The sequence below is a fragment of the Salvelinus namaycush genome, chromosome 29, assembly GCF_016432855.1.
Source record: "Salvelinus namaycush isolate Seneca chromosome 29, SaNama_1.0, whole genome shotgun sequence".
Classification (NCBI taxonomy): Eukaryota; Metazoa; Chordata; class Actinopteri; order Salmoniformes; family Salmonidae; genus Salvelinus; species Salvelinus namaycush.
Window position 1 is genome coordinate 19,993,263 of NC_052335.1, and position 23,263 is coordinate 20,016,525.

Here is a 23,263-nt window from a genome sequence, read left to right on the forward strand (position 1 = left end):
GCTGGATGCATATTCTGAAAATGTGGCACATTTTCCCAGAACGTTTCCCTTATCCTACTGATATGTAGGTCAAGCTATATCTATCCATGATTCACATGTTTTGCATATGCACCCATTGTCCTTGCCAAATTGGTTGGCATCCCTGTGAGCACACTGTCATTGAAATGTCCTGTCAGGCATAATTAACTAGTCAGGACAATGTGTTCCCTGGCCCTGCTGCAATGCAGCAGGCTTGGAATAATTTACATCCATTGTGGCAGTTTATAAATCAATTGGTCTCAGATTATCTGAGATCCAGTCAAGGGGCTGTCATTTCAAGAGTATAATTGCTTCATACAATGGGAAAAACGCCACAACATGAACAATTGATAACTCAAGCTTTGTATGACACAATCCCAAATTAGACTATCAAAAAATGTACTATAGGCTATTTTTGATTGAATGATTTTAAGATACATTTTTGATTCCAATGATAATATGGTAGCTGTCAAGACTGTATGCCAGAATTTCTTTCTCCCCAAAATTGTACCCTCTGTTATGTCTTTAGTATGTGAATTGAGTTTGTTACAACAATAATTTAAATATTTTGAATATCCAATCCATTATCCATTTAGAAAATCCTGAGACTTACTATGTGAATTTTGAAGCCATGTTAGAAGACTATAATCAGTTATGATGGAAAACATTGAACATGAAACCCCTATTTTATCCAGAAATAACAAAAGGTCTTTTTGAGGCTTTGTTCTGAAAATCTTCACTAGGGATATGAAAGATTGTATAAGAAGATTATAGTGTCAAAAAAAATCTCCTGCCCTCTTGATCTTTTTTTCCCATCATAACACTCAATCGTAGGGTCAAAATCCTTTTTCACCATTTGGTTCAGTAATCCTTCGAATTTCCATTGTCTTGCAGAAAGTTAATCAAACAGTATATTAACAAATAGTTCTTTCATTAATTGGACAAAATTTTTATAATGCATACACTTTTTATTTTGAGAGATAATTTGGGGGATACCATAGCGTTTTTCAGAAGCGCATTCATACAAATCAATAACATTCCTAAGTGCATTAAGTTAATACATGGCTTTATGAATCAGTCACCTTATTCCAGATAGCCGACTATTCGTAATGCTATATCATCAAGCATAGGAAAAATAAGTGAAATTCTAAAATCACAAACTATATCGATGTCATTGTCTTCAACATCACATTCAACAGAAAGAATCATCACGGAATAGCCTGTACGACATAGCAGAATAAAGATTTCATCAGTTGTGGCCAAAGATTTGAAGTTCAACAGTGGCATCAATACAACAAAAAGTGCTGTTCACAACAGGTTATCATCCACCCACTAGACCTGAGACATAGTGCTATCAGGATTGACACGAATGGGCCGTGCACTTTTTCTCAAGTCCTGTAATTGCTTAGCAGGTTTCCCCACTCCTTCCTCAAACCTCTTTTCCACCACAGGGAGGACAGTATCGTGCAGGAAGGAGGCATTTTGGAGAATGAAGGCTTTCTTCTCTGCCTCCTGTTCACACCGCAGGCTGTAATCGACGTGCTGCACAGCCACAAGGATGATCTCCCTCAAGCTCTCCAGCAGGACCATGTGCAACTCTGGGAAGTAGAGCTTCAACCCCTCCTCCAGGAAAGCCATCATCTGTTTGGTGAAGGCCACGATGGTGTAGCTGAGGTTGACCCAGCAGTCGTCTCCTGTATACTGATTGAAGCTGCTCATGCCACAGCTGCGCATTTCCTCCTTCAGCTTGGTCAGAGCCTCTGGAGTCATTAGGTTCATCTTCCTCCACATCTCCTCAGAGTTTCGGTGCTTGGTGGCCTCAATGATGATCTCCTTGTAGCTCTGCAGGGCTGCCTTGATGTCTTTGACCAGGAGGGACTGCAGCGTGAAGGTGAGGTCCAGGCCGATTTCACTGAGCTGCTTGCAGTGCTCCTTGGCCACCTTGACACACTCAGCAGCAGTGGAGAGGTTCTCCTTACTGTCAAACACCTGCCCACTGAAGGCATCCACAAACGTCTTCATGGATGAGCGCGACCAGACCACAAATGCAGAATAGCAGCCTGTGTTACCGGCAAAGTCCATCTCAAACTCTTTGGCCGTCTCCAGCAGGCTAGTGAAGAAGATGTTGCAAAGCTTGTGTATGTAGAGCAGAGTAGCCCCCTCAATGCGCAGCTGGCGGATGGCGGTCTGCACAGCAGCGGCTCGGTTCTTCAGGAAGAGCTCACAGGCCTTGGTGGACTGCCCCAGCCGGATTAACTGAGACACTGCCCGACGGGTTGCTTTGGGTCCCCCACGGAGGGAACGGTCAGGAGAGAGCTCAAACACCAGCACCTCCGTCAGCTGTCGGACACGCTCATCCACCTTCACCCTGAGATCCTTCACCCTCGTATTGACAGGCTGGTCCTTCAGGTACTCGTTCAGCTTGTCCAGGAGGTCCACGGCACCTTCAAAGTCCCGTTGGGCAATGCACACGTCCAGGTCCTCGGGAAGCTCCTGGATCCACTCCAATCCCAGATCCACTGCCTCCTCTGAGTCAAAGGGGTTGGTCTCTTCGTCATCAAAAGGGTTGGTCGAGACCAAGGCCTCTGGTCTCACAGGTGAATTGGGCAACTCTACCTCTTCCGTCTTATGTTTTTCCTGAGTCACTTTATTTTTCTTTGTCTCATCAAGGATCTCCAGCCACTCCTTTTTAATCTTGCTGTTCTCTGCCTGAAATATGCGGCTTTCGGGGAACATCAGGATTTTAAACATGTCCTTCATTGGGGGATGGTCTTTCACGTTAACGATTGCAAAGCTCTCCAGATCATACAGTGCATTGTATTTGTACTTCACTGTACCGTGGCGATTCGCTAACCAGGTGGCAATGAGAAGGCAATCATTCATCAGGAAGGCATGCACTTTTTGAAGTTGTGCCATGTTGTCCACATCATATTCAACCAGGTCGCCATTGTACACTAAATACCTGCCTGGGGTGTCCATAATGTTTTTGCACCCCTCTACTTTCTCAAGCAGTGTAGTCAGTGTTCTCTGTTTCACTTCCTCTGTCTCTTTGGGGAATGCTGCCAGCATCTCCTTTGCCGTTTCATCCTTATCTGTTGAGAGCAATGACTGGGTAATACTCTCCATGATACTCTTCTGCTCTGTCAAAATATGACTCAGTTGGTACATCTCACTCTCCAGGTACGAAATCTCTTTGGCAGTTTCGATGAACTGTCTGTAATTCTTGTAGACATTTTTCTTCAGGTTTTGAGCCGTTTCATCTGCTAGGGTCTGTATTTTTTGACGATGTTCCTGCAAATCTCTGTCGCCATCAGACTGTTGTGAGAGATGCTTGACATAATTTTGGGGGTCGAAATTAGCTGATTCCAATTGCTTGCGCAGTCTGTTCGCCTGGTCTGTCATCTCCAACGTTTTAAGGTATATTCTTCAGATTACAAACATGTGCTAGAACAATAATAATATACAGAAATAGGTGAGAACGACTGCTGACCGGCTTGTTCTTTTTTTATTTTAGCTGCACAGTACTAACAGTCAGGAAGGGGGAAATAGGTTAACACCCAAAACGTCACGAGACGTCCGGCGACTAGGTGGCCAACAAAATGTGTATTATGGTCAAAGACTTTCGATTATAATGGCAAGATAATCGAGTGACCGCTCTAACAATCGAAACACATGTCGTTAAAGATGGAAGGCAGACAGAAGGTTGTGAGATCAAGTGTGACCATTATAGCCGATAAGAGGGCAGATACTCACGTGTACAACAGGCACAACCCGATATAAATTCGACACTCTCTTTGACCTCCATACAAAAATTCCTTACTTGGTCTTATTTTTGTGGACAGATTTAGGGCAGAGTAAACCCTCCCGCTTCTCCTTTTCCTCTCTGGTATGGTTTAAAAAATAAATGCATTGAATCATAAAATACATGGTGTGCTCAGTCATTGAAGTTGTATTGATATTGAGAGATCAAAATGACAGTCAATATTAGTTTGAACGTTTTCTTTTATTTCAGTGTAAGTGTTATGCAAAATCCCGAGTAAATGTTTAGTTGGACAACATTTATTCGCGAGTGCTACTGTAGTGTCATCACTAGTTACTTCAGCCACAATGTCATAAACCCCGCCTATTTCTACAATTAATTTTTCTTAAAATTTGAATTTTAAACCTAAACATAACCTCAGCCACACTGCTAACCTTATGCCTAACATTAAATTAATGTCGGTAAAAAAAGTTTTACAATATAGCCATTTTGACTTTGTGGCTGTGGTAACTAGGGAAATCTCCGTGGAGGAACAACGTATCCCAGAATTCCCAAAAGCACCGTAGACTGAAATTACACGTATTTTGAACAGGCGAGAATTTTATATAGTTTGTACTGTTATCTACCTAAAAATAACCAACATGAATCTATATTTAACTTAAGCTGGATATTGAGGTAAGCTTACGTAGATATAACAATAATATTTATCAGACCATGATGACAGTCATCTGAGGGTTGGTAAAGTTAAAGTAAAGCGCATTCATTAGCTAGTTAACGTTATAGGGCAACGATATTATAGTCAGTAACGTAAACTCGTATATCGCCTTGGTCCGTACATTTGCCTTTATTTTAGCGCCCCAAATACTTCCAGATGAACTGTAATGTCAATACCATTGTAAAGCACAATTTCTCCCCTTTCCAACATTATCAATTACATGACCTAAACGCTGCCCGTTTCTGCATAATTCAAGCAGGCAATGAGCCCCGTCAGGTCTTTTTTTTAAATGGCGGGTGGGGAAGCGAAACTAATGCGTGATAGTGAGAAGGAGAGATTTAATGTGGGAAAATTGCTTTTTTTCACTCAATCTGTCCAACTTATCACCTTATCGCCTCTAAAATGTAAATTAAACACTATAAAGAGTTTATATAATGTGTCATTACATACCTATTTGAAGGTTTGTGTCGAATTTTAATCGGGTTTTTTGGGGCGGTGCTAAAGTGATTTTAGAAGTAAACAGCGGCTTTGAGAATGATGATCGCAGGCAATGATGACGCAAAAAATGACTAGGTATCCCCCCTTACCCCCGTCATTGTCCATTTCTTGTTTTTAAAAGATGAGAGAAATGCTACACCTGATGGAGAGAGATTGTAAGACAGAAATAGTTGCTTTATGCGTGCTGTCCGTTACGACATGACACGTCACGATGTAACGGAGGGTCCGTTTTTTCAACTTTTCTCCAATACTATAGAACCATTACCATGTCGATCAACGCTTGAATAGAAACCTAGTTCACACCCCAGATTTTGAAGTCAACACAGTCGCTACAGTCCCATTAGTTTTCTTTGTAGCCTCGTTTGAATGTTGCGGTTGCGCACATTTGTACGGAATGGGGTGAGTTTACGTTACTACCAATCTAGCACATCTATACTGAACAAAAATATAAACGCAACATGTAAAGTGTTGGTCCCATGTTTCATGAGCGGAAATAAAAGATCCCAGAAATTTTCCATACGCACAAAAATGTGTGAATTTTGTGCACGAATTTGTTTACATTCCTGATAGTGAGCATTTCTCCTTTGCCAAGTTAATCCATCCACCTGACAGGTGTATCAAGAAGCTGATTAAACAGCATGAGTATTACACAGGTGCACCTCGTGCCGGGGACAACTCTAAAATGTGCTGTTTTGTCACACATTACAATGCCACAGACGTCTCAAGTTTTGAGGAAGCGTGCAATTGGCATGCTGACTGCAGGAATGTCCACCAGAGCTGTTGCCAGATAATTGAATGTACATTTTTCTACCATAAGACGCCTCCAATTTCGTTTTAGAGATTTTGGAAGTACGTCCAACCGGTCTCACAACCACAGACCACGTATATGGGTTGTGTGGGCAAGCAGTTTGCTGATGTCAACATTGTGAACAAGAGTGCCCCATGGTGGTGGTGGGGTTATGGTATGGGCAGGCATTAGCTACGAACAACAAACACAATTGCATTTTATCTATGGCAATTTGAATGAGATACCGTGACAAGCTCCTGAAGCCCATTGTCTTGCCATTCATCTTACGCCAGTACCTCATGTTTCAGCATAATAATGCACTTCCCCATGTTGCAAGAATCTGTACACAATTCCTGGAAGCTAAAAATGTCCCTGTTCTTCCATGTTCTGCGTACTTAACAGACATGTCACTCATTGAGCATGTTTAGGATGCTCTGGATCGACGTGTACAACAGCGTGTCCCAATTCCCAACAATATGTCAACTGGACTCCCGAGTGGTGCAGCGGTCTAAGGCACTGCATCTCAGTGCAAGAGGCGTCACTACAGTCTCTGGTTCGATTCCAGGCTGTATCACCTCCGGCCGTGATTGGGAGTTCCATAGGGCGGCACAGGTTTGGCCGGGGTAGGCCGTCATTGTAAATAAGAATTTGTTCTTAACTGACTTGCCTAGTTAAATAAAGGTTTTAAAAATCTATATAATATCCAGCAACTTCACACAGCCGTTGAAGAGGAGTGGGACAACATTCCACAGGCCACAATCAACAGCCTGATCAACTCTATGCGAAGGAGATGTTTCGCGCTGCATGATGCAAATGGTGGTCAATACCAGGTACGGACTGGTTTTCTGATCCACACCCCCGACTCTTTTTTTTAGGGTATCTGTGACCAACAGATACATATCTGTAATTCCCAGTCATGTGAAATCCATAGATTAGGGCCTAATTAATTCATTTCAATTGACTGATTTCCTTTTATGAACTCTAACTCAGTAAAATCTTTGAATTTGTTGCATGTTGTGTTAATTTTTGTTCATTGTAGCTATCCATCTAACTTGAATTATCTTTTCAACACCAGTAGCTAGCTAGTTGAACATGGACAAAGATGTTGTGCTTGCCATTCAGCTGCAGGAGCAGTTTGACTTCGAGGCATCCTCATACACACCAACTGATAATAACTGTGGCCAAACCAGCAAAGAAATGGAAGTTGAGTCTAGCAGCAACGATGTCATTCCCTATTTACGTCCATCTTGACCCAAGTCCAGATGTGAGGGCAATGCTTCTGGAGTTCGATGACACGTTCTTTGGGGGAAAGCACAGTGGTGTGGAAGTCAAATGGAGCCCTTGAATGACACTGTAAGTCTGAACGATTCACATTGTTGTATCAATCATCTGATATGATAAATATGTCTATGATTATATCTCATACATTAGAATAATGCCTGCCCATCAACTGTCAGAATTTAAAGCATGTGGGAAATTTGGCTGTCATGGCTATAACTGGTCCATGTGAATGTTTTCCTGTGGTTCATTTTCCATTATTCAATACCTGTCTCTTTATACAATCTTCAATTGTAGGTATGCAGGTGTGTGTTCTTACGAAGGACGAGGTGGACTGTGTTCTATTCGACTCAGTGAGCCTTTACTGAAACTTAGACCCAGTTGAAATCTTGCACAGGTACTTTGACTAATGATCCTGAACCTTTTCAGATTGTTGGCAATTGTATAAGATACAGTTGAAGTCGGAAGTTTACATACACTTAGGTTGGAGTCATTAAAACTTGTTTTTCAACCTCTCCACAAATTTCTTGTTAACAAACTATAGTTTTGGCAAGTCGGTTAGGACATCTACTTCGTGCATGACACAAGTAATTTTTCAAACAATTGTTTACAGAAAGATTATTTCACTGTATCACAGTTCCAGTGGGTCAGAAGTTTACATGCACTAAGTTGACTGTGCCTTTAAACAGCTTGGAAAATTCCAGAGAATTATGTCATGGCTTTAGAAGCTTCTGATAGTCTAATTGACATAATTTGAGTCAATTGGAGGTGTACCTGGATGTATTTCAAGGTCTACCTTCAAACTCAGTGCCTCTTTGCTTGACATCATGGGAAAGTCAAAAGAAATCAGACAAGACCTCAGAAAACAATTGTAGACCTCCACAAGTCTGGTTCATCCTTGGGAGCAATTTCCAAACGCTTGAAGGTACCACATTCATCTGTACAAACAATAGTACGCAAATAGTACAGACGCGTTCTGTCTCCTAGAGATGAACGTACTTTGGTGTGAAAAGTGCATATCAATCCCAGAACAACAGCAAAGGACCTTGTGAAGATGCTGGTAGAAACAGGTACAAAAGTATCTATATCCACATTAAAACAAGTCCTATTTTGATATAACCTGAAAGGCCGCTCAGCAAGGAAGAAGCCACTGCTCCAAATCCACCATATAAAAGTCAGACTACAGTTTGCAACTGCACATAGGGACAAAGATCGTACTTTTTGGAGAAATGTCCTCTGGTCTGATGAAACAAAAATAGAACTGTTTGGCCATAATGACCATCGTTATGTTTGGAGGAAAAAGGGGGATGCTTGCAAGCTGAAGAACACCATCCCAACCGTGAAGCATGGGGGTGGCAGCATCATGTTGTGGGGGTGCTTTGCTGCAGGAGGGACTGGTGCACTTCACAAAATAGGTGGCATCATGAGGGATGCGGATTATGTGGATATATTGAAGCAACATCTCCAGACATCAGTCAGGAATTTAAAGCTTGGTCGCAAATGGGTCTTCCAAATGGACAATGACCCCAAGCAGACTTCCAAAGTTGTTGCAAAATGGCTTAAGGACAACAAAGTCAAGGTATTGGAATGGCCATCACAAAGCCCTGACCTCAATCCTATAGAAAATGTGTGGGCATAACGGGAAAAGCGTGTGCGAGCAAGGAGGCCTACATACCTGACTCAGTGACACCAGCTCTGTCAGGATGAATGAGCCAAAATTCATCCAACTTATTGTGGGAAGCTTGTGGAAGGCTACCCGAAATGTTTGACCCAAGTTAAACAATTTACAGGCAATGCTACCAAATACTAATTGAGTTTATGTGAACTTCTGTCCCACTGGGAATGTGATAAAATAAATAAAAGCTGAAATAAATAATTCTCTCTACTATTATTCTGACATTTCACATTCTTAAAATAAAGTGGTGATCCTAACTGACCTAAGACAGGGAATTTTTACTTCGATTAAATGTCAGGTATTGTGAAAAACTGAGTTTAAATGTATTTGGCTAAGGTCTATGTAAACTTCCAACTTCAACTGTATAACGTAAGCAAAGTAGCTGATGTAATTTCTTCAGTATAGCATAACATGGAAATACCCTGTTATTCCAGACACTTCTGCATGAGATGATCCATCCTCTTCGTGACTTAGAACAACAGAGGTCATGATGGGCATGGACCTGAGTTCTGCAAGCACATGGAAAGAATCAACCAAGCCGCTGGAACTAAAATCACAGTAAGTTATGCTCGGTGTCCCATCATTGTCAACTGTCAGTGTACTTTGTGTTAATATGTCTCTGAATCAACTGTGTTCCACCAGGTCTATCACACTTTCCATGATGAAGTGGATCTCTACCGTCAGTACTGGTGGCGGTGTGATGGGCCCTGTCAGACTCGTAAGCCCTACTTTGGATATGTGAAGAGAGTAATGAACCGTGCCCCCTCAGCCCAAGACACATTGTGGGGGGATCACCTACGCTCCTGTGGGGGCACCTATACAAAGGTCAAGGAGCCAGAGGGTTATGGAAAGAAACTAAAAAAGACAGACAACAACCAAGGCAAGACAGACATCAGCAAAGACAAGAAGCCTACAGACAAGCCCACAAGCAAGTGCAAGGCTTCCAGCACATCTACTGCAGGTAATACATGTATTTTAATCGTCTAATGAGTGCTGAGAGCAGTAATATTATTTGCAATTCAAAATATGGCTTTGTGAATGTGTCTTCGTGAATCTATGAACCCTATGTTTTGGTCTCAGGCTCTGGATTACAGGATATAAGGAATATCATTCCATTCAGTGACAAAGGTTTTTTGCTTGGAGGGAGTTCACAGCCACCATCATCAACTCAAAAACCTCTTGTCAACAGTCCCACAAAACCTCTCACTACTCCTTTGTCTCCCAGACTTGTACTGTCTCCTCCAGCTCAGGCAACAGCTAAAGGAATCAACTCGCCTGAACGGCCAGGTCTGATTATCCCACAGAAGAAGGGAGCACCACAACCTACATAGCAGGGGGAGCCCATGGTCCCTTCAGAGGACAGAAACCACCAAAAATGTCAGCAAATCCAAGGCATTTTTAAACATCAATGGTTCACATGCTAGGGTTTACAAACCCAACAGCACTGTGACCAAGCCACATAGTGACTCCTCAGATGCTTTAAAGACCAAACAAAGTTTTGTCCAAGGCCTTGTTAACGCCAGTGGCTGGAAGTCTGGAAGTGCAGTTAGTACTAGTACCTCCACTGTCTCAAAACCAGCAGCTGAGAACAAAAGTGCATCTTCATCTGTGGGTGGTTTGAACTTTGGAAAACCAGCCAAAAACGGCCATTTCCTCAGATACCAGACAACTGGACAGCCATCGCTCTGGTGTTCCGGCCGCATCAAAACCTGGGTCCCCCGAGCCTCACCATTCCAACTATTTCGAAGGCCCTGAAAAGCCTAGTAGAGTCAACATTCCAGTTTCTAGGAAGAGGCCTTGGGAAGACTGCACTTCTGCTCACATCTTTGACCATCAACGTCTAGGTGTACAACGGAGGACAAAGCAGCCCCTTCTGCAGTTCAGAACAGCACTGCCATCTCTGCAAGCCTTAATGTGTCCGTCAGTGGCCCAGTATGCCAAGCCAAGGTGCAAGAGTCAATAATCAATGCACATTTAGATTCCTGTCTCTCGTGAGAACGGAAACGTGAGCTGAAAGCCCAGCAACCATTTTATATCGCAAAACTTTTAACAAGTCTCAGCATAGGTGAAGTTTTAGAGTTTGTTTCCTTGAATTCAAAGCTGATTTTGCTTATAAGTTTAAATGTAATTTCTATCTCATGTAGGACTGCTGTAAGAGATACAGGTTTGAAGTTTTCCAGTTTGACTTTTGCTTGCATCTACTATGTCTTGTAGCCCATTGTTCAATTGTGAAATTCTACCTCAAACTATCCAAATGTTTTAGCATTGGAAATGTCCTCTCTTAGGAAGAATTGATTTCATTGGTACCACTTCTACTTGATGGCTTGATGTTGCTATGACATAGGCAATTTATATAGTTGCTGCGGTCTTGAATTTGGAATATGTCTGTCTGGTATGTTGATCTGGCATTATAACATTTCACACATGCTTGCTATTCACTGGTATGAATTTTATTTAAACAATCAAATGTTCTTACAATACCCTAAGTATCTTCTGGCTGAATGTGCCTTTTCATAGTCCTCCGCAATGTCTGACTACAATGGCAGACTAATGGAAATCAATAAGAGTCTCAAGTACCATTTCATCATATCACTAAACTAATTCAATTGACTGAAAAATTACATCATTCTCGGACACATATACTTCAATACCCATACATGCTCAGATGCTTTTGAATAGATTTCCTGCCTCCCCAAGGGTGTAGACCAACTACGAGAAATGTCTGTTGATTCACTTTCAAAGAGTGCAGGATGGTTTTATGAGGACGTAACTAGACGGGCCAAGAGAGCAATGACAGTTTCCGTAAAGACAAACTTATTGTGCAATTTAATACCGATAGTGCTCTTTTCAAGTACAGTACTATTTGAGTCTGTGGTCTCACATGCATCAAGGAATGTTTATCCTAGAATAAAACCAAGGAATATGTTATTTAGGGAAGGAAAGTGCAGGGGCAGTGGGGTGAGCTAAATGTCATAGAAGAGAGGAAGGCAGCAGAGTTCAAGGAGTCAAAGACCAACAATAAGACTGGCAGCTGTGTCACAACTTCTGCTCCTCCTGACCTGCAAGATACTGAGAACAACCCAGACAATTAGCACAATGACAAATATGTAGCATATTATGGATTTTAGGAAGAAAACAGACAAAAGAGCAGTGCTAAAATTAGTTGCACCCTGTTATCTCTAGCCTGTATTTAATGTTTCCTCAATGGTAAACTGACAATCCTTTCAGCTTGAGTGCCGTGAAAAGGCACCAGCACTCATGTTGATTATGAAGGCTGTATGGGGTAGTCACTAACTGTCCTTGTCTTGACTACACAATTTAAAAACTAATTTTGAGTTCATTTCAACTCATATTGATGCAATGCCAATTCATATAAAATAATATGTTTTAAGTGAGGGAATACATGCATTTGTTTGTTTTTCACATTTAAAATGACTTATGTCAGTTGTTGAGACCTTGCTTTTTCAATGACATCTGCCATTTTTTAGGCCACATGTGCCTCTGTGGGTTGGGCTTCATCTCTTTGTTGAGGGTCTGTTGTTAGTGAAGAAGGACCATGGATGGAAAGCCCACCATCTGTCCTTCATACTGACACCTTTGTTCTGCAGACACATACTTGTCATGATGACCTCACCCACCCTCAGTTTGCGTGTTGTACTATTCTCAGTCAATGGTATTCATGTTGCACATGTCAAGTTTGTTTCTTTTCTAAGTGTTCCTTTATCCTAAAGAAAATAAGCTTGAGAACTTTAATTTGATAAAATGTTGAATGATGGCTATTTGGTGGTGGCTCATTAAAACTGTCTTCATAATAAATCATTCCACATAATGTAGAGCTGTGATTTACTTCAGGAATAATGCTGCGTTCATGCGCTAGTCGGAACTAGGAAAGTCGAACATTTCCGACTTGCTAACTGGTTGAATGCGGCACTTGTAACTACAACCAGCTTGTAAATCGTACTTTTCCAGGTTTCCTATTTTCCGAGTAGCACTTGAACGCGGCATACACCGCATGGATTAGATAGGAGGGTCAATCGAACGAACGAAAAACACTCTGGTATTAGGTTATGAATATTCAACCTCCCTTTCCTGTCCGTCACTGCGGGTAACGCCCAATCAGCCTCGAACTGTGTTAAAGGGACAGGAAGTGCGAGTTAGCCAGAGCTCGAAAGGAGAAGATTACTGCTGTCTTGTGTCAATGACTGTTGCATGTTGTTTGTCGGAGATGTGCTTTTCATTCCCGAATGTGGTGATTTATAACGACTAAAACGTATTAAAACTGAAAGTATTATATTTGTTTGAGTAAAAAAAGGTTTAACGATGAACGGTAAATCTGCGAATGGCACAGCGGGCGGAACACTGGCCTCCATTGAGGGGCTACCCCCACTGCCAAAGAGCCTAAGCGGCTTGCTGAATTCAAGCGGCGGGTCTTGGAGAGAGATGGAGAGGATGTATGCAAAGAAAACCATGATCCAAGACGACCTTAGCCGTGGGCGAAACAATTCCGACAATCTGCTTGCAAATAAACCGGCCAACCTTGATGCGGCTTTAGCACTCCTCCGAAAAGAAATGGTAAGAAGTGAAGGGGAGGTGAACAATTTATGATCGCAAACAGAATCGTGGGGGGGTTCCTTTTTATGAGGTGAAATGAGAGTAACAGCTGTTCTGACAGAATCAAGAAATCACTCCGTTACTGTTAATTACTTCATGGTCTAATTAGTATCCTAGCTCTTATGGTCGGCGTTAACATGTAAACCAACAATTTTACACTGGCAGTTTCCAATGTATGTGTGATAACATTTGCAACGTTAGCTAGTAACGGTGCCACAACAACAATGAAACATTTATACATTGTTGCTTGTAGAATTTCATAGCCTACATTCATACCATGCAAGTTCTGCCAGTTTGGTTTCATTTGAAAGCCTACACAATCTATACTCCATTGACTTGTGTGAAGATGTTGCAGTAGGAGTATCTCTTTGAAAGCTTACAAATCAAACTCTTTCAGCCTCACTGTAGGCCTATCCTCCAATGGGATTAATATTTGAACCCATAAAATATTTCTGCTTAATTGGAGAGAAAAAATTCTAGTTAAAGGCATGAAGCACCTCTGCCAATGTTTGTCTAATTGCTAACGGTTAGGCATAAGTATAGTATCAAGCACCTGTTTGGGAGATCTTAAAATAATTCAGGTCATTTTTATCTTTCCAGGTGGGATTGCGTCAGCAGGATATGTCGTTGCTGTGTCAGCTCTGGTCCCTCCATGAGTCAATCCAAGAGTACAAAGGCAGTTGCCAGGATCTCAGCGCCGGGCATGGGATAGAGAACGGCTACTTTGACGAAGATGATGAATACTACCAGGAGACCAGCACAACACCAACTGACCAACCGGAGGGAAGTGAGGCGACATCTCCCAAAAATGGGACAAGCAAGGACTCCTGGCTACAAGACTCTTTCCACATCACCATTTGAGTGACCCAAGAGCTGAGCTGTTTGCTCCTAAGCTTGACTCTACACGTTTGAGGCAATACGCTTTTTATAAAGAGCTGTGCCATGCATTGAGTTTTGCTGGCTTATAGTCCTTTTTCAGCAGACTTTTTTTCATAAATATATACAAAAGTTCATTATTTATTATAAATGTTTTTTCCCTTATTACTATGGACATTTTGAGTTTTCTATGATTGGGTTGTGTGTACTTCCAAGCTCCTTGTCATCTTCACAATGTTTACAGGATTGAAATCCCAGACACTGGGACAGTCTTGATAAACAAAATGGATGGGATTCCTGTCCTTGCAATCAGGGGAGGAAATCAACTTTTAGATGGCATGTAGTGGCAGCTGTGACTGGTTTGTGTTGCCAAGGCTGGAGAAAAGTATAAAATGCTGGAAATTGCTTACTTCTGGAAGGGTTTAAAAAAACAGGGGTAAGTAAGCATGTGCTTCTCAGAAGCCCTGTCTATGGTGTGCAGACGCCAGACTGTGCTTCCTTTCATAATGTGCTGTGGCTACATACTTTTTCAGTTAATAGTTCTTCAATGAGACTGGGAAGTCTGCATTGTTGAATTAAGTACAGTTGCTTCCATAAACCTTGTTTTCAATTAACTCAATACAGGGTACCCATTACGAAGTCAAAGTATGTTGACCCCACTAGGACATGCATTTAGTGCACGTATGGCAATGTTGACTATAGTCTCCCATAGCCAACTGACCCTATCTTGAGTTGCTATGCGCACTCAACATTTAGTTCCATAGACCGCATCAAAATTATTTAAGCTAGAAATGCATTCTTTAACTTTGACAATTTTGTGTGTAAACTGGTCCACAATTCATGTGCTTGTGGTACGTAAACCAAAGAGTATATTTGATGCTCGTTTGCTGAAATGTATTGGGTTTTAGGAATGATACTGTAAAATGCAATGCTCTTCCTGATGCATCTAGTCTGTTTACTCTCCGAACAATATATCAAGAATGTTTTGTAATACTGGTGGTTGATCTGTTATGTATGTTTTCTTCACCGATTTAATGCAATTGAACAATATACACACCAGAGGATGATTGGAGGTCATAAACAGCATGCTTTCAAAATGGGGAGTTGAAAGAAAATGTTCACGGTACCTTCTATGCCTCAATGTGAGTGATCATGTACTGAATTTTCTACCTCCAGCTAAACTGTAAATGTATATTACCGCCACCAGCCGCAAATTGAAAATCTGTATTTAAACAGAATACTTTAAAAAAATCTCCATTTAGTGCCTTTTTAGGTCTCAGACCTTGGCTATTGTTGTCTGTCCCTTCAACTCACAGCACTTTTCTCAACCTGGTCATGTCTTTTTGACAGTCTCATGGCAAACATGTTGTGCACTGCATACAGCATACTGTAACTCCAGTTACTTGTTCAATTCCCACCTAAAAGGAAACCTCTTATGTTCACCAGTGTCAATAATCCAAATATGAAATGTACACTTTTTCATGTGGCAATGGATATCGTCTTGATTTCATCCAATCAGAAAGCTGTGTTCTTGTACCACAGTTCATCTCAAGTTGTTGCCCCTGAATCCAAATCTACAGACCTAAAGGAGTCAATATAGGCCTCAAGCCAAGAAAATTAAACATTGATTTCAGTCTGGTGTCAAGGTGGATGAATCTGTCATCAAATGAATAATATATTACTTTCATCTATGAATCTGTGGAGGATTGAAAAATATATTGTGTTCCCTCAGATACAAAACTCAGTGTATTTGAAGGGTGTGTTTTGTATCAATCCATTCCTCATGTTTGTTATTTTTCAGCGAATGACCATACTACTGTTTTTGGAAGATTGTTATTATGCTCATGTGATAGCTATACTTATGGATTTAATAAAATGACTTGATACTCTATGTGTGTTATTCCTGCATGAAACTCATTCAATGAGGCAACTGAACACAACTGTCTACTTTGTAGCTCTAAAATTAGCTTTGGCTTTACAGGTCAGCACTCACCACTTTTATAGTGTATTGATCACCCTTAGATCATTGCACTTCTTGAGAGTGAATTTAAATAGTTTAGTTTTATAGCTGCCATAGAGACATCCTTTGTGTTTTGGAGATTGTTCACTACAATGTATGCTGTATATTTTAAAAATGTATCTCTTATTCAAAAGAGGCCTCCCTGAAGTTGCTATATAACTTACATTTAACTAGAGATCTAAACTCAGCAAAAAAAGAAGTGTCTCTTTTTCAGGACCCTGTCTTTCAAAGATAATTTGTAAAAATACAAATAACTTCACAGATCTTCATTGTAAAGAGTTTAAACACTGTTTCCCATACTTGTTCAATGAACCATAAACAATTAATGAACATGAACCTGTGGAACGATCGTTAAGACACTAACAGGTTACAGATAGTAGGCAATTAAAGTCACAGTTATGAAAACTTAGGACACTAAAGAGGCCTTTCTACTGACTCTGAAAAACACCAAAGAAAGATGCCCAGGGTCCCTGCTCATCTGCGGGAACGTGCCTTAGGCATGATGCAAGGAGACATGAGGACTGCAGATGTGGCCAGGGCAATAAATTGCAATGTCCGTACTGTGAGATGCTAAAGACAGCGCTACAGGGAGACAGGACGGACAGCTGATTGTCCTCGCAGTGGCAGACCACGTGTAACAACACCTGCACAGGATCGGTACATCCGAACATCACACCTGCGGGACAGGTACAGGATGGCAACAACAACTGCCCGAGTTACACCAGGAACGCATAATCCCTTCATCAGTGCTCAGACTGTCCGCAATAGGCTGAAAGAGGCTGGACTCAGTGCTTGTAGGCCTGTTGTAAGGCAAGTCCTCACCAGACATCACCGGCAACAACGTCGCCTATGGGCACAAACCCACCGTCGCTGGGCCAGACAGGACTGGCAAAAAGTGCTCTTCACTGACGAGTTGCGGTTTTGTCTCACCAGGGGTGATGGTCGGATTCACGTTTATCGTCGAAGGAATGAGCGTTACACCGAGGCCTGTACTCTGGAGCGGGATCGATTTGGAGGTGGACGGTCCGTCATGGTCTGGAGTGGTGTGTCACAGCATCATCGGACTGAGCTTGTTGTCATTGCAGGCAATCTCAACGCTGTGCATTACAGGGAAGACATCTTCCTCCCTCATGTGGTACCCTTCCTGCAGGCTCATCCTGACATGGCCCTCCAGCATGATAATGCCACCAGCCATACTGCTCGTTCTGTGCGTGATTTCCTGCAAGACAGGAATGTCAGTGTTCTGCCATGGCCAGCGAAGAGCCCGGATCTCAATCCCATTGAGCACATTTGGGACCTGTTGGATCAGAGAGTGAGGGCTAATGCCATTTCCCCCCAAAATGTCCGGGAACTTGCAGGTGCCTTGGTGGAAGAGTGGGGTAACATCTCACAGCAAGATTAGGCAAATCTGGTGCAGTCCATGAGGAGGAGATGCACTGCAGTACTTAATGCTGGTGGCCACACCAGATACTGACTGTTACTTTTGATTTTGACCCCCCCCCCCCTTTGTTCAGGGACACATTATTCAATTTTTGTTAGTCACATGTCTGTGAAACTTGTTCAGTTTATGTCTCAGTTGTTGAATCTTGTTATGTTCATACAAATATTTACACATGTTAAGTTTGCTGAAAATAAACGCAGTTGACAGTGAGAGGACGTTTCTTTTTTTGCTGAGTTTATATGTTCAGCTGAAGGTAACATTGTTATTATCTCATACTGAAAACTGAGAAGCAAAGCTTCTGGAATTTGCAGTTTAGGTGAAGTAGAAAGCTATTGCACAATATGGCTATGTAAGTGTTTTCTTATCAGGTCAAGGCTCCGTAGACAAATCATGTGATCAACACTGGTGGACCCTCAGACAGTTACCCTGTTACTGTATCTTCTCACAGACAGACAGCAACGGTCAACAATCGTTACAGTGGGGCAAAAAAGTATTTAGTCAGCCACCAATTGTGCAAGTTCTCCCACTTAAAAAGATGAGAGAGGCCTGTAATTTTCATCATAGGTACACTTCAACTATGACAGACAAAATGAGAAAAAAAAATCCAGAAAATCACATTGTAGGATTTTTAATGAATTTATTTGCAAATTATGGTGGAAAATAAGTATTTGGTCACCTACAAACAAGCAAGATTTCTGGCTCTCACAGACCTGTAACTTCTTCTTTAAGAGGCTCCTCTGTCCTCCACTCATTACCTGTATTAATGGCACCTGTTTGAACTTGTTATCAGTATAAAAGACACCTGTCCACAACCTCAAACAGTCACACTCCAAACTCCACTATGGCCAAGACCAAAGAGCTGTCAAAGGACACCAGAAACAAAATTGTAGACCTGCACCAGGCTGGGAAGACTGAATCTGCAATAGGTAAGCAGCTTGGTTTGAAGAAATCAACTGTGGGAGCAATTATTAGGAAATGGAAGACATACAAGACCACTGATAATCTCCCTCGATCTGGGGCTCCACGCAACATCTCACCCCGTGGGATCAAAATGATCACAAGAACGGTGAGCAAAAATCCCAGAACCACACCTAGTGAATGACCTGCAGAGAGCTGGGACCAAAGTAACAAAGCCTGCCATCAGCAAGGGCATTGAAGATGAAACGTGGCTGGGTCTTTCAGCATGACAATGATCCCAAACACACCGCCCGGGCAACGAAGGAGTGGCTTCGTAAGAAGCATTTCAAGGTCCTTGAGTGGCCTAGCCAGTCTCCAGATCTCAACCCCATAGAAAATCTTTGGAGGGAGTTGAAAGTCCGTGTTGCCCAGCAACAGCCCCAAAACATCACTGCTCTAGAGGAGATCTGCATGGAGGAATGGGCCAAAATACCAGCAACAGTGTGTGAAAACCTTGTGAAGACTTACAGAAAACGTTTGACCTCTGTCATTGCCAACAAAGGGTATATAACAAAGTATTGAGAAACTTTTGTTATTGACCAAATACTTATTTTCCACCATAATTTGCAAATAAATTAATAAAAAATCCTACAATGTGATAAATTTTGTCTGTCATAGTTGAAGTGTACCTATGATGAAAATTACAGGCCTCTCTCATCTATTTAAGTGGGAGAACTTGCACAATTGGTGACTGACTAAATACTTTTTTGCCCCACTGTATATAGCAACCAACCCGGCTGGGCAGCTAAAATTAAGGCAGATCTGAATGAATCTCCTCTTCACACACTCAAACTTCATACACCAGCGTGTGTCCCTTAGAGTACAATATGAGCTACTTGTATTTAAAGGAGAAGTGGGGGTAAATATTGACTAGCATCAAGTGCCCTTTTGGCAGTGGTGGAAAAAGTACCCAATTTTCCTACTTGAGTAAAAGTAAAGATACCCTAATTGAAAATGACTCAAGTAAAAGTGAAAGTCACCCAGTAAAATCCTACTTGAGTAAAAGTTTAAAAGTATTTGGTTTTAAATATACTTAAGTATCAAAAGTAAATGTAATTACTGAAATATACTTAAGTATTAAAAGTATAAATAATTTCAAATTCCTTATATTAAGGAAACCAGACGGTGCCATTTCTTAAGTTACGGATAGCCAGGGGCACGCTCCAACACTCAGACATAATTTACAAACTAAGCATTTTTGTTTAGTGAGTCCGCCAGATCAGAGGCAGTATGTTCTCTTGATAAGTGTGTGAATTAAACAATTTTCCTGTCCTGCTAAGCATTCAAAATGTATCAAGTACTTATGGGTTTCAGGGAAATGTATGGAGTAGAAAGTTGATAATTTTCTTTAGGAATGTAGTGAAGTGAAAGTAAAAGTTGTCAAAAATATAAATAGTAAAGTACAGATACCCCCAAAAACTACTTAAGTAATACTTTCAAGTATTTTTACTTAAGTAGTTTACACCACTGCCTTTTGGAATGCAGCCTGTAGTGAACATGCCTCTGTGCTGGGTTGAGCACCTGTTTAAGAGATTGTGGTAGATGAACATAATCTTGATTGAAAGCAAATCCAAGGTATGTGTAATTCTGCCGCTGGGATGGGACAGTTTACAACACAAGCAATGGGCTATGCACAACTGGGCTGTGCCAACATTCACAGACCACAAACACACTGCTCACCACAAAGCTTTAGCAATTAATGGGAAAGAACACCAATAAATTCCCTTGGTTCTACTAACGCCAGAAAACTAATACAGCTCAGGAGTTTTCAGATGTATCCTTGAAGTTTGGTTTTATTCAGAAATATGATGAACACAAAACTAAAACCATCAAAAAATTGTTGATGAACACTTACATTACTGGCAATCAAATATGGTGTGATTAGAAGCACATATGACCTTTATTGTGTCAACAGATGTGCTGTCTGAAACCTTGGTTAACTTGTCCAGAGGGTTTCGAAAGCTGATTGAGAGTTTACAGCCCAGCTTTGGCACAGAACAGTCAGCTCTCCTTCAGTGATCCTGTCTGACTTTTACTCTCTGAGCCCTGGACTTGGCTGGCACTATCCTCATGAGCTTACACTGAGCTCTTCTTCATCTCCTTCACTGACATAGAGAATTACAACCACAAATTCTCTATTCTTCATGACATCTTTTGTCCCAATGACTAAAATGTTGTTTCCCTTTAACAGTACATTCATGCACTGGTCTCAACATTCTAATGCCTCTGATGTGATTCTTGTTATACTAAACTGATTATCCAGACTCATGATCTACCACTACATCAGGTTGAATAATGCTGCACTCACTACACGCTTGCTGGAACACTTTCAGCCTTTCTCCATTACCAACACTGAGCTGGGGACGTTTAGCATGTGTGCTTCAAGGCTTACTACAAGGCTTGAAACCAGTTTGATTTCACAAGCAGTGGAATGTCTTTCAAAACATGGATCTACAATTACTCGCGACCACCTGAGGCCTTTCATAACACGTTCCCCCTGTTTGAAGGCACCGGGCTGGGTCAGCACGTCAGGCATTAGAGATTATTTATTTGAGATTACACATTTCCCGTAAGTGACCGCCACTGCTCTTTAGAATACACATCGCCAATTTACTTGATACATTAGCGTACAGTATGAGTCCGAGGAACATGTGGTGTTTAATCTCTGTTCTAGCATTGTTGTTTACATTTCCATCCACTTGACATGCCTTGTTGTTTGGATAAGGTACCGATACTCACTATTCATTCAAGATATTCCTCTTACAATTTTCTCCCCTTATTCCATGTGCTTGCAAGGCAAGCAGTCTAAAAACAATGACTATTTGTCATCCTGGACCATTCACGGACAGATGCTCAGATCCACTTGAGGTATCCTTGTAAGGATACCAAACAAAACATTTCAAAGCATAGTTCACTCAACGATGTAAAGGCTTGTTACAACTTGTGAGCACAACATGAATCCTGAACCGAGTTATGGCAGGAATGACAAAAATGAAACATTAAACATTTTATCACTGTACAAAAAGGAGAAACAAAAAATAAGATCAGTTCGAAAAATCTCTAAGGACAAAACAGTGAGTAATCAAAAATATGATTTTATTCACACTGACTTCAGGCTCTGTCTGCATACAATAATAGCATTTTCGGAGGACATTAGTGTGCTTCATACAGTTAAGAAATACCAACAAAGCAACTGGCTTTGGTCAGAAAAAATATAAAGGCTCTGTGTATGCACTACTTAACCAATAAGGTCTCAAGGGGCCATAGCACATGCATTGCCTTCAGACAATATACCCCTTGACTTCTTCCATGTTTTGTTGTTTTTCAGCCATTTACACACAATACACCATAATGACAAACTGAAAACAAGTTTTTAGAAATGTTTGCTAATTCATTGAAAATGAAATACAGAAATATATAATTTACATAAGTATTCAAACCCCTTAATCAATACTCTGCAGAAGCACAACCATTCTCAGGTCTTGTCATAGATTTTCAAGCAGATGTATTAAGTCAAAACTGTAACTCGGCCACTCAGGAACATTCACTGTCTTCTTGGTAAGCTATTCCAGTATAGTTTTGGCCATTTGTTTCAGGTTATTGTCCTGCTGAAAGGTACATTTATCTCCCAGTGTCTGGTGGAACGCAGACAGAACCAGGTTTTCCTCTAGGATTTGCCTGTGCTTAGCTCCATTCCATTTATTTTTTATACTGAAAAATTCCCCAATCCTTAACAATTACAAGCATACCCATAACCTGATGCAGCCACCACTATGCTTGAAAATATGGAGAGTGATACTCTGTAATGTGTTGTATTGGATTTGTCCCAAACATAACAATTTGTATTCAGGACAAAAAATGAATTTCTTTGCCACATTTTTTGCAGTATTACTTTAATGCCTTGTTGCAAACAGGATGCATGTCTTGGAATATTTGTATTCTGTTCAGGCTTCCTTTTTTTCACTCTGTCAATTAGGTTAGTATTGTGGAGTAGCTACAATTTTGTTGATCCATCCTCAGTTTTCTAATATCACAGCCATTAAACCCTGTAACAGTTTTGAAGTCACCATTGGTGTAACGGCTGTCTATCTCTTCCTCCTCATCTGACGAGGAGAGGCGAGAAGGATCAGAGGACCAATACGCAGAGTGGTAAGTGTCCATGTTTTAATAATATAAACTGAACACTACACAAATAACAAAATAACAAATGTGAACGAACCGAAACAGTACCGTGTGGCGACAAACACTGACACGGAAAACAAACACCCACAAACCAACAGTGAAAACAGGCAACGTAAATATGGCTCCCAATCAGAGACAATGCAAAACACCTGCCTCTGATTGAGAACCATTTCAGGCTAAATGAACAAACCTAAACATAGAAACAAATAACATAGACTGCCCACCCCAACTCACGCCCTGACCATACTAAATAAAGACAAAACAAGGGAAAATAAAGGTCAGAACGTGACAATTGGCTTCATGGTGAAATCCCTGAGCGGTTTTCTTTCTCTCCGGCAACTGATTTAGGAAGAAAGCCTGTATCTTTGTAGTGACTGGGTGTATTGATATACTATCAAAAGTGTAATTAATAACTTCACCATGCTCAAAGAGATATTCAATGTGT

General features: G+C 41.2%; 2 protein-coding genes and 1 pseudogene across 2 annotated transcripts; 2 read left to right on the forward strand and 1 right to left on the reverse strand.

The window, feature by feature from the left end:
- Window positions 1-965: 965 nt before the first annotated feature.
- Window positions 966-3,563, reverse strand: exoc8 (exocyst complex component 8). The gene has a single exon (XM_038968643.1). The coding sequence runs from the start codon at window positions 3,418-3,420 to the stop codon at window positions 1,351-1,353; it is 2,070 nt and encodes a 689-aa protein (XP_038824571.1). The 5' UTR covers window positions 3,421-3,563; the 3' UTR covers window positions 966-1,350.
- Window positions 3,564-6,499: 2,936 nt separating this feature from the next.
- On the forward strand, window positions 6,500-12,548 carry LOC120024541 (annotated as a pseudogene).
- A 342-nt stretch (window positions 12,549-12,890) lies between these two features.
- Window positions 12,891-16,109, forward strand: fam89a (family with sequence similarity 89 member A). The gene is made up of 2 exons (XM_038968348.1): window positions 12,891-13,303; window positions 13,943-16,109. The coding sequence occupies exons 1-2, from the start codon at window positions 13,052-13,054 to the stop codon at window positions 14,201-14,203; spliced, it is 513 nt and encodes a 170-aa protein (XP_038824276.1). The 5' UTR covers window positions 12,891-13,051; the 3' UTR covers window positions 14,204-16,109.
- The last annotated feature ends 7,154 nt before the right edge of the window (window positions 16,110-23,263 follow it).